The following is a 19,971-nucleotide window of genomic DNA, read 5'->3' as shown; positions in this document are numbered from 1 at the left end:
GTTGTGGCACACGGGCTTAGTTGCTCCGTGGCTTGTGGGATCTTCCCAAACCAGTGATCGAACCCGTGTCCCCTGCATTCTTATCCACTGTACTACCAGGGATGATGATGATGCAGCACAGTGAGGCGAAGCTGTGGGGTGCCTCTGTCCCCGGTCCTGCTGATCCTCAACAGGAGGATGACTGACATTCCTACTGCCTTGTGCAGTCACCCCATCATAGCACCCCGTTATCCCCCGTGGCCCTCACCACATCCCTGATAAGGAAGCCGAGGCATGGAGGGGGTCCCTGCTTAGCCCAGAGACTGCTAGAAATTGGCAGAGCCGGGGCGTGCTGTGGTCTTCTGAGTCCAAGGCCCTGCTCCTCTCATCTGCCCAGGCCACTGACTTTCAAAAGGGGCTTTTCTAGCTCTAGGCTTTGATGTGGTGCCTCTGGGGCTGACTGTTAAATTTGTGAGTGGCTCCTGCCGCCCCTTCCCCCATTCATCCAGAGGTGTTTGTTAGTTCTGTGTCACACATTAGATAGGAGCCTACGCTTCCATTTAGAGAAAGGAGTCAGCCTTTCTAGTAAACCCCGAGGATCTAGGCCAGGTCCCTTGATAGCTGAGAAATCTATTTACTCTTTGGCGTTAGCGTCCAGGCACACTTTACAGCGCTGGGGCTGAACTGCTGAGAGCGTGGGCTCTGAAGTCAAGGTAACCGGGTCCAAATCGAGGCCACCACCTTCCCAGCGGGGGCTCTTAGGCAAGTGCTTAGGCTCAAAAGCCTGCTGTGGGGATTAAAGGAGTTGATTCATATAAAGTGCCTGGCACATAGAAAATGCTCAATAATGGCTCTTCCTATAAGAAGCCGTAAGTGAGACACCACCGATGGTATCATTTCACTGATGGTGGATCAGGAAGGAACCACTGCCGCAGTCATTTCAGATGTCTAGATGTCATTTGATAGGAACCATAGACATTTTGGGGTGTGCTAAGGAACAGGCACTGTTTTGGCAGGCTTTCTCAGGCTCCCCCGCTCCCCCAAAAGTGCTACAGCCAGACCCAAGCAAGACCCAGCGGCCCAGGCAGGACCCAGAGGACAAGCCAGTGGCGGGTGTTTCGTCAGCAGCTTGACAGCCAGGCTTATTGGTGTAAGGGCCATTCCGCCAGGAGCTGGGACAATTTAACAGATTATCTGGAACAATGACTAATCAGGAACTAAGCTTTTTGACAGGATGTCTTTTATTATAAAGCTTGGTAAAATTTCACAGGCCACTGCCAATGTCTGGGGCCAGAACGGGAACCTTCTTCTTTCGGGCCTGATCACCAGGAAGGCCGTTGGAGCCCCAGGTCCCCTGTCTCCACCCTTGGCCTTTCTCACCTAGAGGCCTTGCCAAAGCAGGAAGTGGTCTGGGAGGCCATAGAAGTCATGGTTGGCTCTGTGTGACTTTAGGTAAGCCTCTTGCTTTCTCTGGGCCTGGTTCTCCTCACTCTCCAAGGCGGAGGTGGCCGCAGAAACTTGGACCCCTCCCATGACAGAGCCTGAGAGAAACTTCCAGACCCGAGACTGAGGCAGACCTGGCAGGGGACCAGGTGCTGTGTGCCCCATCCCTCATCCCATGCCCTCCTTCCTGATGCCCAGACCTCCGGCCATTCTCCCCAGCCCTGGGTGCCCACCCAGTCCCGTGTTTGCAGTGCCAAGCAGATTCCCTTGTCCCATTTCTGTTTGAGTCAGATGGCTTTCTGGCCTCTAATTTTAATCCTGGTGAACATGATTCATGAGGGTCCAGGGATTGGGCCCTGCAGTGAAACTTTTAGAATCCCCCATTAAGGAGACATCAATAATGTATGAGCATTACAGGGGTACTCCAGCTGGTGAAGGGTGGGCAGCTTGGTGGTAGAGAGCAGTCTGTCAGCTCCCACCTCCCTCTGTCCTGGCCAGCATAGCCACTGGGGGCCCCACAGCTGAGGGGAGGTCTCCAAAGCTTCATCCAGCTGTAATTTGTAAAAAGGCAAGAACTGTGTAAATTAGGGGTCATTAAGGTTGTTCGGGCTTGCAGAGCCACCCACTCATCCTGAGGCAGGGGCTGGTGGCGAGTGAACACTGCAGGACACAGTGCCTCTGTCACCCCTGGGGGCCCTGGCCCTCTCTTCCAACCTCCTGGAGCTCAGTTTCTTCATCTGTAAAATGAGGATGGCAATAAAGTCATCTCCTTGGTGGTCGGTGGGGGCGTTAAATGAAATCGTGGATGTGTGGAAGTCTTTTGAAGATGAGAAGTCATGATGAGAAGATTTGATGGAAGGAAGAGACCTGAGGTGGGGGGTGGACAGGGGGTGTCCACAGGCTTCCAGGACACAAGGGCACTGCTCAGAGCCAGAGCTCCACCTGGCTTGGGCTCCTGTCATCGCCCTTTTCCTAATCAGCTGTGTGACCTCCATCAGAGCACCCCATTCCCCCTTCCCTGCCTCTCTCTTCTCATTGGTTGGGAGGATTTGGTTCCTTCTGGCCCTAAAATCTTCAGTCCTAAGTCAGCTTGTTGTATGTGCCGTGTGCTCAGTCTTGTCTGACTCTCTGCAACCCCACTGGACTGTAGCCTACCAGGCTCCTCTGTCCATGGAATTTCCCAGGCAAGAATACTGGAGTGGGTTGCCATTTCTTCTTCCAGGGGACCTTCCCCACCCAGGGATTAAACTTGCGTCTCCTGTATTAGAGGCAGATTCTTTACCCGCTGTTAATCATCGGATCAAGCTGTTAATCAATGAATATTTACAGAAATCACAGGAAGGACCAGGACTATGGTGTGTGTGTGTGTGTGTGTGTGTGTGTGTGTGTGTGTGTGCGTGCGTGTGCGTATAGGGGTTAGAGGTGGGGTTGGAGTTGAGCTGGAACAGCTCGGGGGCATTCACCTGTACTGCTCAGCCCCACAAGAAGAGTTAACCAGATGGAAGGGACAGTAAGCACTGAAGATGTTCAGAGGTTGCGTGCATACTAAGTCGCTTCAGTCGTGTTCAACTCTTTGTGACTCTATCAACTGTAGCCCACCAGGCTCCTCTGCCCATGGGATTCTCCAGGTAAGGATTTTGGAGTGGGTTTCATGCCCTCCTCCAGGAGATCTTCCCGACCCAGGGCTTGAATCTGCATCTCTTATATTTCCTGCATTGGCAGGCAGGTTCTTTACCACTGGAGCCACCTGGAAGGCCAGTTCAGCGGTTGGGCTAGGGCAAAGACTGGATAGGACTTAGTCCTAGCCTCATTCACAGTATTAACCTCTTATTGGTGAGTGACTGGACCAACTCCTAATTGACTAGGAGCCAGACTGCCTGGGTTTGAATCCCCTTCCTTCCAGACATTTGCAATGTGACCTTGGGCAAGTCTCTCAATCCCTCTGAACCTTATCTTAGATTACTTATTTGTAAAAGGAAGGTGATAATAGTACAGCCTCATAGAGTTATTATGAACATTCATTACAGGTGGATTCTTTACCACTGAGCCACCGGGGAAGCCCAGTATTATGAACATTAGATGAGTTAATATGTGGAAAACACTGAGCGCCTGGCACCCAGTAGGGCTTGGTGACAGTTGATGTCAGTATTGAAACCAGCTGGGCGGCTGGTGCTTACAGCCTTTCATGCACATTTCCTTCTAGCCTTGCCCTGGAGAAGGAAGGATGCTCTGTTTTATCACTGGGGAAATGCAGTCTCTGAGGGGTTACCCAGGTGGTCTCACATAGATAATAAGTAACAGAGCCCTGGCCAGTGTGGGGCTCCTGGGCCACTGGCTTGGCTACCCGTGTACACCTCCCTGGCTGCAGCCCCCGGGGCCCCCCATCCAGGATCATCTGCATGGAGCTGACTGACATATTGGGAGACTTCCCTGAGCTGCTTGTTGTCACTGCCCCAACAGAGGGTTGTGAGGGAGAAGAAGGGGACTAGGTTTTAGAAATCTGGAAGCGACAGAGAGAGCCTCTCCCCAGGCTGGCTTAGTTCTGCATCTCCAGTGTCTGAGCTGGGGATGAGCAGGCCAAGGACACCCCTTTCTCCCTCCACACCCAATAGCAGCCTCCTTGCCCAAGCCTCCTGCCCTCCCTTTTCTATCTGTGAGCAGAGTGGATTTTCTTTTTCATTTTTTTTTAATATCTCTTTATTTTTGGCAGTCTCAGGTCTTAGCTGCAACAGGAAGCTTCACTCTGGTTGTTGGTCCCGCAGCTTGTGGGATCTTCGTTCCTGACCAAGAATCAGACCCGAATCCCCTGCATTGGAAGGCAGATTCTTAACCACAGGACCACCAGGGAAGTCCCTAGGGTGAATTTTCTTCTCTAGGCCTGGGCGCCTAAGCAAATTTTACACATCCAACTGCCTTGTTTTCTAACAGAGGCCTGGGGGCATTGCTAGGTGTTGAGGGGAGCCCACGGGATGGGCAGAGCCTGGATCTTAATGGAGCAGCTGGTTTGTAAGAGCAAAGGGCCAGCACCGCAATTTCCCCTCAGCCTCACCCTATATGGAGAAGATGTTTGGAGAGAAATCACATAGAACTGAGACCTCCAGGGGACCCAAGCACAGAGGACCCCTTTAGATGGAGGACAGAAACCTTCTCAGGTGTGGAAGGTGAGTAGGAAATGTTAGTGGTTAGGGCCAGGAGCATCTCAGAGACAGGGCTGAGTTCAGAGACTTGGAAGACATACACTTCCTGGGTGGCTTGGCCACCAGGGTTTGGGATTTATAGAGAATCAGAGCGTGGACTCACACGTTTACAGAGGATGTTTTATGCCTCGGGCTCTCTTCTAAGTATGCCATTGTTGTTCAGTTGTCCCATTGTGTCCGACTCTTTGTAACCCCATGGACTGCAGCACGCCAGGCCTCTCTGTCCATCACCATCTCCCAAAATTTGCCCAACTTCATGTTCATTGCATCGGTGATGCCATCCAGCCATCTCATCCTCTGACACCCTCTTCTCCTTCTGAAGTATATTACATACACTAAATCATTTAATAATGCTCTGACAACCCTCTGATGTGTGGATAAATGGTCATTTCCATTTTATGGAAGGGGAAATTGAGGCTCAGAGAGGTGAAGGTGTTGCAGGAAGTGGGACCCCTTTCAGGGCCTGAGAGTGGGCTTTTGTCTAACATTCAGAAATGAATTGTTCCAGAAAACACATGTGCTGACAAAGCAAAAGACTTTATTGGGAAGGGGCGCCCAGGTGGAGAGCAGCAGGGTAAGGGAGCCCAGGAGAACTACTCTGTCAGGGTTCACAGTCTTAGGTTTTATGGAAAGTGAAAGTTGCTCAGTCGTGTCCAACTCTTTGCGACCCCTTGGACTATACAGTCCGTGGAATTCTCCAGGCCAGAATACTGGAGGGGTAGCTGTTCCCTTCTCCAGGGGATCTTCCTAACCCCTGGGATTGAACCCAGGTCTCCCACACTGCAGGCGGATTCTTTACCAGCTGAGCCACGAGGGAAGCCCAGATTTTATGGCGATGGGATTAATTTCTGGGTTCTCTGAACAATCTTCTTGCTCGGCCCATGTTTGGTTGACTCAGAGCCCTTCCTGGTGATGTGTGCATCTCTCAGCCAATATTCTGGGAGGATTCCAGCGCCAAGGATTCTGGGAGTTTGGTAGGACATATCATAGGCTGGCATCTCCTCACTCTTTCTGGCCCCTCCTGAATTCTCCCGATTAGTTTTCCAGCTGCAGCACCCTGTTCCTTATCGAGACCTCCTGTTGTGAGGCAGCTCATGCAAGTGGTTATCATTGTGCCTGACCAATGTGATCAATTTTGGTCAGCGGTTCCCTAACGAAGGAATTTGACCAAGTCACACAGTCAGTGAGTAGCTGAGCCAGGATTTGAACCCGGGATGTCTGGCCTCAGACTGCTCTATTAACTACTTTATTGCCTTCTGTGGGAAACCCTAAGATCTGTCTTCAAAGCTTGAATCAGTGGTTTTTAAAGCTTTCTGAAGACGTGCTTCCCTTTGAGAAATTGATGAAAACCATGGATTCTTTCCCCAGAAAATGAGGACATGTACAGACATTTGCATTCAATTTCAGGGCATCACAGCCCCCTCAGAGCTGGTTCTAATCTGGCAGTTGCCCTTCCCTGCTGGGCTCTCGGGTACCTGTGTGGATGGGGCCAGGTTGTCTACTTTCTACAAAGTAAAGGCTGTGATGGGAGCCTTGGTCCCTGAGAGTCCCCACGGAGCCTCACAGGTGGGATGGCTGTGTTGGGACCCTGCATCCCAGAGGGCTATCACAGACCTTGGGTATCTAGGCTGCATGGCAGGAGTCACAGACTTTACTGGTGACATGAATGTTACAGTGTCGGAGAAGAATGGGGTGGAGGTGGGGACTGTTCTTGGTTTATGGTCCGTTAAAGTTGGAAATTGTATAAGTGTATGAATGTGTTTGTGAGAGAGAAAATATATTAGTCAGGGGCCCAGCAGGAAGGAGAATTCTAGTCAACTGGTTTCACTAAAGAGACTTAATGGATTTCTTTCAAAGGTGTGGGTGAGGTTGAGGACACCCACAAGGGACGGTGCAGCACTCTGGGCCTGGCAAAGACAGGGAGCTGTTCCCACCCAGACTTGAAGGGGCAGTGGGAGGAGACAGTGTTACTGTGTGAGAGTGGGAGGTGAGTGAGGTCAGCGGGGAAGCAGCCCGTCTCAGAACCATGGTGCTGAGATAGGCTGGAGCTGGAAGTAATAGCTCAACCTCTCTCCTCCCATCTGCCACCTGCCAGGGCCTCCCGCTGTGTGTGTGTCTGACTCTTTGTGACCCCATGGACTGTAGCCTCCCCCAGGCTCTGTCCATGGGATTTTACCAGCAAGAATGCTGGAGTGGGTTGCCATTGCCTACACCAGGGGATCTTCCCAACCCAGGGCTCGAACTGGAGTCTCCGGTATCTCCTGCATTGGCGGGCAGATTCTTTACCACTGGGCCACCCGCTGGCCAAACCCAGGGGGTTTGAAACCCCCAGGGCAAGGGAACCGGGTGATGGAGTTTGGTGGGAAACAGTCTCCTGGAGTGTAGGGCAGGATGGAGAAGGAGCTGGGCAGGCTGGGGCGGTAGCACTCCTTTCTTTAGCAAGAGAACAAGCCTCCAAAGCAGTCTAGGCCTAATCGCCAGCCCAGTGCCGCCTGCAGGTTGGGACATCCCTATCTTGAGGCAGGCTTGCCCCCTCCTGGCCTTGTAGCTGGATGTGGGAAGCGATGACCTTGCTTGACTGTCCTAGGTTCTCCATCCCAGCCCTGCACTGGGCTTTGACCCAGGACAGTATGGCGATGCAGCTCGCCACCCGCCCCCATAAATCGCCACTTCTCTGTGTAGCACAACCCCTGAGAGCCACTTAATTTAGTCCTCAGAGAAGTTCCAAGTCTGCCTCCCCCTTTTGAGGGTCTCACTGGAACTTATGATATGTAATTAATGCTGCTTAATTGATATTCTTGGGGCTTAGTCAAAGGGGTTTTAGGAACCCTTGGGAGCATCTTTTGTGACATGTCAGGAGCTTTTCCCACTGAGTTTGGTTGCCAGGGACAAGAAGTAAGTTTTTCAGAGGGTGAATACCCTGAATTTCCAGGCTTCTTTCTCATTTGTGCTTTCTCTATCTTCCCTCTGGGAGGCTGTCCCTGTCGGTGGGGTCAAAGTCCCCTCACCACCCAATCATTAGCCCCTTCCCCAGTTTCACACCCCAGCCTGCTCAGTCCGCACTTGCCACCTACCCAACACTCCACTAGGGTTCTCTGCATTAGAATCACTTGTTAAAACAAAGCAGATTTCGAGCTTCCCTGCAGCTTTGTTAATCAGAGAACTCCTGTGGCCCCCAGTGTTGGGTGATCTGTTCCCCAGACTGTAAGCAATGTTAGGCCCCCACCCATCCTTAGACACCAAGTATGGACAAAGGGCTTCAGAGGCGCAGATCCTTCCTGGGAGCTAGAAGAAAGATGTTCTGGGAGCTGGCTGACTTGGCTTCAGATTCTGGGTGGTGAGGGGTTAACCTACTCACCCCTCCCCTCTCACCCCCCACCCTACCCCCCAGCAGAGCCAGATCTCATGCCTCTGCATGCTTCCTTCCCACTGCTAGTTCCTAGTACCTCATCTCTGCAAGTCCCTTAGGCTTGAAAGTGCTCTAATTCTATGTAGAATGAAATACAGCCAAATTGATTAAAAAAAAAAAAAGACTATCAGTTTATCTGTGTTCTGACCATCATGAATAGGAGTGTAAATTGGGTCTGACAGGGACCCGGTGGCTCCTTGACTTGTTTAAATCCAAGTTTTCACATTTTTTCCTTTGTTAGTAATCCAAGTAATGAAGGCTATAAAACATCTTTAGTGAGTCCCTGGGATGGAGATTCCATATGCGGTAGTTTGTGACATGCATATGTTAATTACTCCGGGTCCTGGTAATTCATCACTGCCCAGCCAGGCTTGCTTGCCCCCTTTCCTGCTCCAGGAGATACTGGGTACCCTTGGAGTCCCCCTCCCTGTCCTGTTTCCAGGGGAACTCCATTTTCTTCTCTGGCAGAGATCAATCTCTAGGGAATTCCCCTCTATTGAAGCCTCGAGTGCCGTTTTAAAAGCAGCGCTGTCATCTTCCCTAATGGGTGTTTTCCTTCGAGTCTCTGCCAGGAGTGGAAGGAGGAGGCAGGCTGCACAAAGGCATACTTGCTCTTTCTGGGCTGGGATTTTTATATAAAATCCTGCCGGAGGGGTTTGTTTTTTTTTTTTTTTTTTTTTTTAATGTGTTTGAGAGAGGAAGGCAGTGTATTGAGGAGGAGGTAGGTCCCTTTCTTAAAAGAAGATTCTCTGGAACCTGGGTGTTTTCCTGGAATAGTCTACATTCTAGAAAGCTATTAGGGGAAATTTTGTTTGCCTCTGAAGACAAGAGGTATTAAAAATTAGCAAAGGCAGGAGAGGAAAATTCGGGAACTCTTTTGGAACCAGGGTTATACGTTATAAAATTGTTATGGAATTTGGTGGGTGGGGCAGGAACCCCATCTTAATTCAACTCAATGTCCTCCCCAGGGACTTGCACACAGGGAAGCTTCTATAAATGCTTATGAAGTAAACCTCATATTTACTTGGCTTTCATAATGCTTGAGCGCTCTTGGCAGTTAGAGGAAGGAAAAAACATAAGGAGCTTTGGAGTTAGACATGCTTAGATTTAGATCCAGCTCTGCCTAGCTCTGTGACCTTGGGCAAGTTACTTACCTCTGATTTCCAGTTTGCTCACTTGCAAAATCCCTGGAGAAGGAAATGGCAACCCACTCCAGTGTTCTTGCCTGGAGAATCCCATGGACAGAGGAGACTGGTGGGCTACAGTCTGTGGGGTCATAAAGAGTTGGACATGACTGAGTGACTGAGCACACACTTGCAAAATGGGTAACAACTCACGGAGTTTTTGTGAGAATTGAATGAGATGAGTTCAGTCACTCAGTTGTGTCTGACTCTGCGACCACACACACTGCAGCACGCCAGGCTTCCCTGTCCGTCACCATCTCCGGGAGTTTGCTCAAACTCATGTCCATCGAGTTGGTGATGCCATCCAACCATCTCATCCTCTGTCATCCCCTTCTCCTCCTGCCTTCAATCTTTCCCAGCATCAGGGTCTTTTCCAATGAGTCAGTTCTTTGCATCAGGTGCCCAAAGTTTTGGAGCTTTAGCTTCAGCATCAGTCCTTCCAATGAATATTCAGGACTGGTTTTTTGACTAGACGGACCTTTGTTGGCAGAGTAATGTCTCTGCTTTTTAATATGCTGTCTAGGTTGGTCGTAGCTTTTCTTCCAAGGAGCAAGTGTCTTTTAATTTCATGGCTGCAGTCAACAACTGCAGTGATTTTGGAGACCCCCAAAATAAAGTCTCTCACTGTTTCCATTATTTCCCCATCTATTAGCCATGAAGTGATAGGACTGGATGCCATGATCTTAGTTTTCTGAATGTTGAGTTTTAAGCCAGCTTTTTCACTCTCCTCTTTCACTTTCATCAAGAGACTTATTAGTTCTTCCCTTCCTTCCATAAGGGTGGTGTCATCTGCTTATCTGAAGTTATTGATATTTCTCCCTGCAATCTTGATTCAGCTTGTGCTTCATCCAGCCCAGCATTTCACATGATGTACTCTGCATAGAAGTTAAATAAGCAGTATGACAATATACAGCCTTGACGTACTTCTTTCCTAATTTGGAACCAGTTTATTGTTCCATGTCCAGTTCTAACTGTTGCTTCTTGACCTGCATACAGATTTCTCAGGAGGCAGGTAAGGCAGTCTGGTATTCCTATCTTTTGAAGAATTTTCCACAGTTTGTTTTGATTCACACAGTCAAAGGCTTTGGTGTAGTCAATAAAGCAGAAATAGATGTTTTTCTGGAACTCTCTTGCTTTTTTGATGATCTAACAGATGTTGGCAATTTGATCTCTGGTTCCTCTGCCTTTTCTAAATCCAGCTTGAACATCTGGAAGTTCACTGTTCATGTACTGCTGCAGCCTGGCTTGGAGAATTTTGAGCATTACTTTATAGCATGTGAGATGAGTGCAATTGTGAGGTAATTTGAACATTCTTTGGCATTGCCTTTCTTTGGGATTGGAATGAAAACTGACCTTTTCTGGTCCTGTGGCCACTGCTGAGTTTTCCAAATTTGCTGGCATATTGAGTGCAGCGCTTTCACAGCACCATCTTTTAGGATTTGAAATAACTCAACTTTAGATCCACTTAATCTACAAACTATTCAGTAAGGGCTCAATAAATGTTAGTTTTCTTCCTTCCTCCTGCATGCCTGCTAAGTTGCTTCAGTCCTGTCCCTATGGACTGTAGCCCTCCAGGCTCCTCTGTCCATGGGATTCTCTGGACAAGAATACTGGAGTGGGTTTCCATGCCCTCCTCCAGGGGATCTTCCCCACCCAGGGACTGAAGCTGCGTCTCTTATGTCTCCTGCATTGTCAGGCAGGTACTTTACCACTAGTGCCACCTGGGAAGACCCTGTGTTCCTACTGAGAATCTGTGATTCTTAACACCATCTGTACCTTAAAATTATGTAGGGAACTTTTAAAAAATACAGTTGTTCATACCCCACCCATTGAGATTTGGATTTAATTGGCCTGTGGTAGGGCTTGAGTATGGGTTTGTTTTTTGTTTTTTGTTTTGACCCTGCCTCAAGCCTTGTGGGATTTTTAGTTCCCCTGCCAGGGATCAAACACTCACCCTTGGCAGTGAAAGCCCAGAGTCCTAACCACTGAACTACCAGGGAATTCTGAGCGTGGGTTATTTTGAAAAATCTCTTGTTAAAGGATACATTTTTAAGGATAAAATAATGATTCCCACAGAAATATAAATTGAACACATAGCAAAATTTTATTCAATTTATTCATTAATGAGGGAACCAGTAAGATGTTATAACTGGTTCAAATCCAACAACACGAACACATACACAATCACGAATGCTGAGATGAATTTTCAAATAGATGCAAATCCACTGGGTAATAATCAAATAATCAATTGTATTCCACTGAGGGAAATTCATTTGCATTTCTGTGGATATGAATCATTTGCATTATGTTATGCTTTCTATAATTTACAGAGTTGTAAAAAAGATCAGAGGTAATGAAAGATGCAGACCTCTATGAAATCAGATAACTGGACTGGTATGTGAAACAGGACACCCAGTGATCTGCTTTTTGGTAGATTTCAATGACTTCCATGCTTCCCCAGCCAGAGGAGCGCACCCTGCCTTAGACCTTTGCATGTAATTCTGTGATGACTGTTCTCACACTGTCTTGTAGTTATTATTTGTGTCTGAGCTGTCTCCCTTATGACAGAGGAGTCCTGAAGTATAGGATTCATATTCTATTTATCTTTGTAGCCCAGGACCCACCACACTGCCTGGCCTACTTTATAAGTGCTTAAAAACTGTTGAATTCATAATTGAATTGAATTGGATACCTCGAAGAAACAAGCAGAACAAGTAGTGTTTTTATTTATTTATTTTGGCTGCTCTGGGTCTTCGTTCCTGTGCTCAGGCTTTCTCTACTGGCAGCGAGCGGGCTGCTTCGTATGGCGTCTTCTCTTGCGGCGCGTGGGCTGTAGAGTGTACGCTCGGTAGCCGTGGCGCATAGGTTTAGTTGCCCCATCCAGACCAAGAATTGAACCCATGTCCCCTGCAGTGGCAGACAGATTCTTTTAAATTTTATTTTAAACCTTTTATTGGGTTATAACCAATTAACAATGCTGTGATAGTTTCAGGTGAATCGTGAAATGACTCAGCCATACATATCCATGTATCCATTCTCCCCCAAACTCCCCTCCCATTCAGGTTGGGTAGGCTGATTTTTAACCACTGGGTCACCAGGGTAGTCCCAGAACAAGTAGTGTTATTTTCCATCTTCTGATGAGGAAGCTGAGGCCTTGAAAGTCTCTGATCTTGTCACATAATCAGCTTGTGATAAAGTTGGAACTCAAACCCTCTCATCCGTTTCCTCCTTCGATCTTACTTCATTCAACAATGAGTAGCTACTCTGCACCCGTCACTGGGAGCAGTGGGCTTCTGCTGTCCTTGCTCTCAAAACCTTACATGTAGGGCAACATGTTTACAGAACGTGAACTAGAATGCCTGAAGTCAGCAATTATTAGCCTTGCGACTCTAGACAAATTACTTGGCTTTTCGGTGCTTTCATTTTCTCATCCATAAAATAGGGAAGCCTACCATAAAAGGATTAAGTAAGGGAATACGGTGCAAAGTGTTTACAGCCGCTGCTGGTGCTATAATCATCTGTGAAAGATGAGGAAAGCTTGGATCCTCCCATTGCTTGAGAAGTTCAATCCAGTGGGATGAAAAGAGTGGATCATGGTTGGGGCATGTGATGAGTGCAGCCACAGGGATATGAGGTGGACTATGGGAGTTGGAGAGCTGGACTTCTGGGGAACTGAGTCCTTAAGCACACGGGGTTTCCCACGTGGCTCAGTGGTAAAGAATCCGCCTGCCAATGCAGGAGACATAGGAGACTTGTGTTCAATCTCTGGGTCTGGAAGATCCCCTGAAGGAGGAAATGACAACCCACTTCAGTGTTCTTGCCTGGAAAATTCCATGGACAGAGGAGCCTGGCGGGCTACAGTCCATGGGGTTGCAAAGAATCGGACATGACTGAATGACTAACACACTTTAGCCACTTAAACAACAGGGTCATGAATCCTTTACCTCAAGGTCTCTCACAAGGCGGCAGTCAAGGTGTTAGCCAGGACCTCAGTTCTTTCAAGGCTGGGCTGGGGCAGGATCCACTTCTAAGTTCACTCAGTGGTTTTTGGTAGGATTCAGATTCTCAGGGGTGGTTCCTTGCCACATGGGCCTCTCCATAGCTCAGCTCACACCGTGGCATCTGGCTTCATCACAGTGAGTGAGAGAGGGAAGGTGCCCCAGACAAAGCCGTAGTCTTTTTATTTTTTTGCCTGTGCTGTGTCTTTGTTGTGGTCCTTGTGGCATGGGAGCTTCTCTGGTTGTGGATCACAGGCTTAGTTTCCCCCCAGCGTGTGGGATCTTAGTTCCCCTACTAGGGATCGAACCTGTGTCCCCTGCATTGGAAGACAGAATCCTAACCACTGGGCCATCAGGGAAGCCCTGCCATAGTTGTTTATAACATAACCTCGGAAGTGACTTCATTAGTAGCAAGCCATTAGCTCCAGCCCAAGGGGAGAGGATTACTCAAGGTCATGAACACCAGGAGAAGGGATCTTCAGAGATCCCACAGCCCCTGTCTCTGCCTTGCATTTACCATCGGGGCATCAAATCAGTACACCTCAATCGAAATCAGTCAGAGAAGGAAGGTAGGCATAGAGGTAGCACAAGTTCAGTGGTGGCTCACAGAGAGGTGTCTGGTTGGAGGAATCGGGATGGTTTCTTGGAGGAGGCAGCATTAACAATGGACGTTTAAAGAGTGGAGGACACGTCATTGGCTGAGAAGGGGAAGCCAAGTGAAGGACACAGCATAGGCAAAAGCAGGGAGGTGGGCAAGTGAAGGGCCTGCTCAGATGTCCAGATATCAAAACCATCTCACTTGGGAATTCCCTGGCCATACAGTGGTTAGGACTCTGTGATTTCATTGCTAAAGATCCCAGTTTGATTCCTGATTGGGGAACTAAGATCCCACAAGCCAAAAAAAAAAAACCCACGAAAAAACCAAAAAAACACTATCTCACTTGAGTAGAACCTATATAAAGAAGGGGAGAGTAAGGTGATGGCAGTGGAGATTGGAGCCATAGGTAGATGGCTTCCACTGTTAGATGAGGGAGCTCTCTCCTTGACTAGGGGATGAGGGTGGGGGCCAGGGGCTGGAAGAGGCGTGGTTTCCATTACTACCGGGTTCAGGACTGAGGGGCTCTGAGTCCAGCCCCTCCAGCCTGGCTGCGAGACCCACGCCCCTTCCCCTCTTGTAGTTTGGACGCACCGAAGTCATCGACAACACCCTCAACCCTGACTTTGTGCGCAAGTTCATCGTGGATTACTTCTTCGAGGAGAAGCAGAACCTCCGTTTTGACCTGTAAGTAGAAGATGGTGCTGAGGTTGGAGCTGGGGAGGGAACCACGGTCGGGAGGTGGGGCTCCAGGACCTGTTGTTGGGGTGGCGGTTTCCTCACTCAGGAAGCTAGGAGAGCTGTCATATCAGAGGAAGCCCAGGGTTGACCTGGGAGAAAAGTGACTATTAGTTGAAGTCCAGCCCCACCCACATCAGGAGAGGGAAGAGAGGTGGGGAGAGGGAACAAAGGCACCCCCCCATTTGTCTAGTGTGGAAGGGCACTGGGCAAGCTACCTGATCCTGGGGCGGGTGGTTGAGGAAGATCATGGGGGCAACTCCAGCTCCACCTCCAGGGAGCCCAATTCCCCAGTGAACTCTCCCTCGGTCAAAGCTTGTTCTGGGGGCGGGTCCCCTCCAGTTTGCCCTCCTGCAGAGGTTACCCGGCTGATCAGACTCAAAGCATCCATGTGTTCATCACAGGGATGCTGAGTGCCCCTCTCCTGAGGTTAGAGGTGGCCGTGGGGTTTTAGTCTGATGAGTAGGTGGAGGAGTGTTTTGTCGTTTTGTTCGGGGCATAGGGTGGTTAGAAAGGACTGTGCCCCCAGAGAATTGTGGATGGAATGGGGAAAAGGGGTCGGCAAAGAGGGAGCAGAGGAAAAAAATGCAGTAAAAGGAGACAGACGTGGAGGGAGCAATAGGAGGATTTGAGGCCCAGGCCAGTCAGTGCAACCCATTGCAGGGAAGTCAGCTTCCCAGGTGGCACTAGTGGTAAAGAACTTGCCTGCCGATGCAGGAGACACAAGAGACACGGGTTCAATCCCTGGATTGGGAAGATCCTCTGGAAGGGGGCACAGCAACCCATTCCAATATTCTTGCCCAGAGAATCCCATGGACAGAGGAGCCTGGCAGGCTACAGTCCATGGAGTTGCAAAGAGTTGGACACTGCTGAGTGACTGACACATACACAACTTATATATCGGCTTCCCTGATGGCTCAGTGGTAAAGAAGCCACCTGCCAATGCAGGAGATGTGGGTTCGATCCCTGGGTGGGGAAGATCCCCTGGAGAAGGGAATGCCAACCCACTCCAGTATTCTTGCCTGGGAAATCCCATGGACAGAGGAACCTGGAGGCTGTAGTCCATGGGGTCACACAGAGTTGGACATGACTTATTGGCTAAACAACAACAACATAACTTATATATCATGAAGTGCCCAAATCTTAAGAACCCTACCTACCCCATGATGCATTTTGATATCCATTTATCACCCACATCAAAAGACACACTAGGTTTAGCACCTTAGAAGGCTCCCATTTGTGTCTCTCTGCTATTACTCCCAGAAATGTCCACTGTGTTAGTGCCTGATTTGGGGATAGCATGGGTGTTGGCTCAGCACAAGAAGCCAGACAGTTCAGGGCAGGCTGCACCAGCTGCCTTCACCATCTCTCTGTGTTCCCTGCAGGTATGATGTTGACTCCAAGAGTCCTGATTTATCCAAACACGTGAGTTCTGCCAGCACCTGCCCAGCAATTCTGAAAGTCTCCTAAATGCCAAACTCTGAGTTGGCCTTGGGCTTCACTATGACACACAGTGTGTGTCCTGTCATTTCAGAGCCCTCATATATCCAGGGGTGGGTGATGGGGGAGGTAGGACGACTGTGAGCCTAGTGGGTGACAGTGGTCTTTTTTGCACCCTGGATGTGCAGGATTTCCTGGGCCAGGCCTTCTGCACCCTTGGAGAGATTGTGGGGTCCCCTGGGAGCCGCCTGGAGAAGTCCCTCACGTAAGTATACAGGGAAGTGGAGCCTGTCTGGGTTGCTTCCTCAGCGATGGTCCAACTTCCTGTTCATCCTTGCTGAGAGCTGGCTCAGGGGAGGGGCAAGCCATCAGCCCGTCATCATGGGCAGTTGGAAATATGGAGACTGAAAGGGCCTTGCCCTTGCAGGACTTTTAACCCAATTATCTTGGAGGGACCTCGGCTCACTTATTAGAGCCCCACATTCTTTAGAATGGCCTGAGACATTATCTAGTCCTCTCCCACCCCCACCCCGTCATTATATAGGGGAAGAAACCGAACCCCAAAGAGGGAAGTGATTTGCCCAAGGCCACATAGCTAGGAAGTAGAAGAGCTAGGATTTGAACCTAGGGATCTGCTCACATAGAGTAGCCTTCAGATTGTTCAGATGGCGAAGCCCTCCCCATCCTGCCCTGCCCCTGTATCATAGGGTTTTCAGTGCTTTAGGGGGAAACTATTACACTGCACAGGCTCTGTCATGAAGAGTCCCAAGGCTTCTCACAGTGGAGCCTGAGGGTGGCTTCAGGGACCAGCCAGGGTTAGCCAGGCAGTGGTGTGACCTCTCTTGTCCTTGTTTCTCAGGAAGCCCCAGGAGCAGGGCCCAGGCAAGAGAGGCCTGCAAACTGGGACATGTGTCCAGGTCACAGGGCAGGGTGGGCAGAAAAGCTCCCCCCAACTTGCTCCCGCCAATTTCACACTGGACGCTGTCTCCTCACCATGATCAATAACTGCAGAGTGTGTTATTACGGAGGAGGGAGCTGGTCTCTTTCCCAGGCCCTGTCTCTGACCCCCAATAACTATGTGGAAACTTCAGAGCTCCAGAAAGTCCTCCTTGTCCCCCACAAAGTCTCATCCTCTGGCTTCAGAGGATAATAGTGATAAATGGCTATCATTTCTTGAGAATAGGGAGTAATCCCATGTTTGAGGGCTCTGAAGCTTATAGAATTTGGGTCTCAGGAGTGAGTGTGTGTCTGCCCCTCTCAGCTCCCAACTGCCTGGGTCAAAAGTACATGAGTTATTTGGGTCTGTTTCCTGTGTTGTCCCCTGGCCCTCCAGGGGTAGAGGGGCACACCTTCCGGGGGGGATGGAGAAAGACTTTGGATTGGGGAGGAGCTAGTGGGAGGAGCTTTAAAGGGCAAACAGGATCTAAAATGTGGAGATGCAGGGTGCTGGTGAAGGAGGGGACCTACTACCCCCACTGAAGCTTTCACATGTCCAAGTCTAGTTGTTTCCCTGGCTAGACCTATGAATGGCTTCCTTTCAATGGGTATCTGTTCTGGGCCAGACAGTGTTTCGTCTCTGTGACCTCACGAGCTCAATCTCCCCATTTCACAGCCCGCACACTGAGCCTCAGAGAGGTCACGCAAAGGTTCTCAAACTGAAGCAGGCATCAGCATCCCCTGGAGGGCTGATTTCGTACAGACTGCTGGGCTCCAACCCCAGGTCTGGGCAAGGGCCCGAGAATTTCCATGTCTAACACATCCCCAGGGGAGGTGATGCTGCTTGTCCAGGAACCACACTCAGAACCTCTGAGGTGAAGTTGCCCAGAGCTTCACCTTGTTAGGTTTGGGAAGAATCCCTCTCCTTCCCCTGGCCTGTGGCTCTTGGACCTGTTCTGATGTTTGATCCAGAACAGAGACCTGTCTCCAAGAATCTCGGTGATGCCGAGAGCTCTGGCCTCTCAGGACGGGGATACTCAGCTCACGATATGCTCTTTCTTTCTCCACAGAATAGGAGCGTTCAGCCTGAATTCCAGGACAGGCAAGCCCATGCCAGCTGTGTCCAACGGGTAGGCTACCAGACATCTCTGGCCCTGGAGTCCTCAGACATTCAGCCAGCTCTGCAGAAGGGGGCCTCAGGGTCCTGGTCCCGTCCCCACTCCCACCACTGTGCCTTCTTCAGTCCTGCTCAGGGGCACGGACAGGGTCCTGGGTCCCTCTTAAAGGACCCAGGTTCTTGGGGCCACTCTGCAGCTGGCCCTCCCCCCACCCAGGCTAGAGCTCCAGCATCCCCAGCCCCAGGGGTCAGAGGGCCCTTGTCTTTATCTCCCCTCTTCTCCAGTGCTTCCACTGCTGGACGTCAGCCTCCTCACAGAGTAGATTCTGCTAAACCCTCACTTTCTGCATTTGCTTACCAGCTGTGGTGGGCTAGCCACGTTCCCCCAGCCCCCACCCGGACCATCTGCTTTTGGCTGGCCTCATGCAAATATGGCCACGAAGACCCTCCCACTCCTCCCCTTTCCTCTCCTGGTTGGAGAGAGGGTCCACACCTGGCAGGGGGTTGGGGGACCAGGGTAGGGAGCAGCTGCTTGGGGGACCCACCTGGAGGGGCCACTGGCCTTTGCTGAGGGCTCCTAGAAGTTGGGGTCTCAGTAGCTGGATTGTCCATCCGACTAGCAGGATGTAGGAAAGGGGCCTTCAGGGGACCCAGGGATGCTCACAGCCCAGGAAGGGTATGGATGCTGATTTACAAGAAGAGTAGAGAAGCAGCAATTGGAGAGGGAGCAGGAGTCAGAGAGAGAAACAGAAAGGGAGAGGGAGTGGGAAGGGAGGGAGAGAGAGAAAGGCCGAGCAGGTGGGAGCAGACTGGGGCTGGAGAGTGTGGAAGGGAAGATCGGAAATAGACGAGGGGCTAAGAGGCAAGGAGAGGAGCAGATGGAGAAACGTTGGACAGAGGCTGGTGTGAGCATTCTCTCTCCCTGGTCAAACAAATCAATCTTTACCAGCAAGCAGGGCCGGCTGGGGGTGGAGGGGCTTTGGGTTCCTCAGCTCGGGTGCCCAAGTCTAGGGGGACAAGCTGGCCACCTGGCTGGGGCAGGAGACACTCCAGCTGCAGCCCTGCTCTGGCCACCTCATCTGGAGGGATCCGAGCTATCTCATCAGCCCCCCGCAGAGGGCCAGGTCCCCTGCCTCCTCTGTTTGAGAATCTCTCCCTTCAAGAGCTGGCACTGGAAAGAGCTCCATCAGTGGTTCTCCGAAATGTGTTCCACAGCCAGCATGTTGTGGCCCTGAGGCTGGTTCGAGTGGGGGCTGAATTTCATCAGCTTTGCAGAATTGTAAAGGGAACCAGGGAGGGAGAGAAATGGTGCTCTTGAGGGCTTCCTCCGTGTCAGGCACGGTGTGTGTGCATATTATTTTGTAAAATGGATGCTACAGTCACACCCATTTTATGGGCTAGGAAACTGAGACTCAGAGAGGTGCAGCGATGAGCCCAAAGTCACACAGCTACTGGAAAGCTGCCATTTTCTTCTCCCTCCCAGTGGCCCTGGCTGCTCTGGGACCTCCCCCCGGCTGGGGTTAGTCCTAAACATCGGAGTGGGGTGGGCTGGTACCTGGGTGGGGTGGGGTCCCTCCTGACCAAAGGAAGAGATCGTGGTAGAACCCCACCCTGGGAACTTGCTCCCCTAGAGAGGATTCTCTGGGGGTGGGGGACCAACTTCACGTCCTGGTCGCCCACCTCACAGAGGAGCCTCAGGGTTGGCCGAGATCTCTCTCCCCCAGAGAGACCCCAGCCAAGAAGTTGCAGGGGAGGGAGCCATGGGAGACAGCCTGGCAAGCTGCCGCCCAGAGTACACCCATCCTCCTGTTTCACTACCTCTTACTGCTCTCCTTCCTCCGATGGATCAGAGTGGCTCAGAGCTGGGATGTGCCGGGACTCTGGGGATCAGCTGGGTGCAGGGTGGGGTGGCTAGCCCACGAGGTCTTTTGCCCA

General features: G+C 50.6%; 1 protein-coding gene across 18 annotated transcripts in view; it reads left to right on the top strand.

The window, feature by feature from the left end:
- CPNE5 (copine 5) overlaps window positions 1-19,971 on the top strand; it is a 101,051-nt gene that overhangs the window by 29,405 nt on the left and 51,675 nt on the right. For 16 of the 18 annotated variants that reach the window (XM_081520306.1, XM_081520298.1, XM_081520297.1 and 13 more), the window contains 4 exons: window positions 14,389-14,492; window positions 15,929-15,968; window positions 16,172-16,248; window positions 17,990-18,049. In XM_081520306.1, the coding sequence (XP_081376432.1) occupies window positions 18,030-18,049 (20 nt within the window). In that variant the 5' untranslated portion in view covers window positions 14,389-14,492; window positions 15,929-15,968; window positions 16,172-16,248; window positions 17,990-18,029. Of the gene's footprint in view, window positions 1-14,388; window positions 14,493-15,928; window positions 15,969-16,171; window positions 16,249-17,989; window positions 18,050-19,971 lie in introns of those variants that run through there. The other 2 variants (XR_014062112.1, XM_081520305.1) reach the window with 2 other exon arrangements.

The sequence above is a fragment of the Giraffa tippelskirchi genome, chromosome 8, assembly GCF_054371585.1.
Source record: "Giraffa tippelskirchi isolate mGirTip1 chromosome 8, T2T-mGirTip1v1.2.pri, whole genome shotgun sequence".
In the NCBI taxonomy this organism is placed as follows: Eukaryota; Metazoa; Chordata; class Mammalia; order Artiodactyla; family Giraffidae; genus Giraffa; species Giraffa tippelskirchi.
Note: the sequence above shows the minus strand (reverse complement) of the source record. Positions and strands in the feature narration are given on the sequence as shown.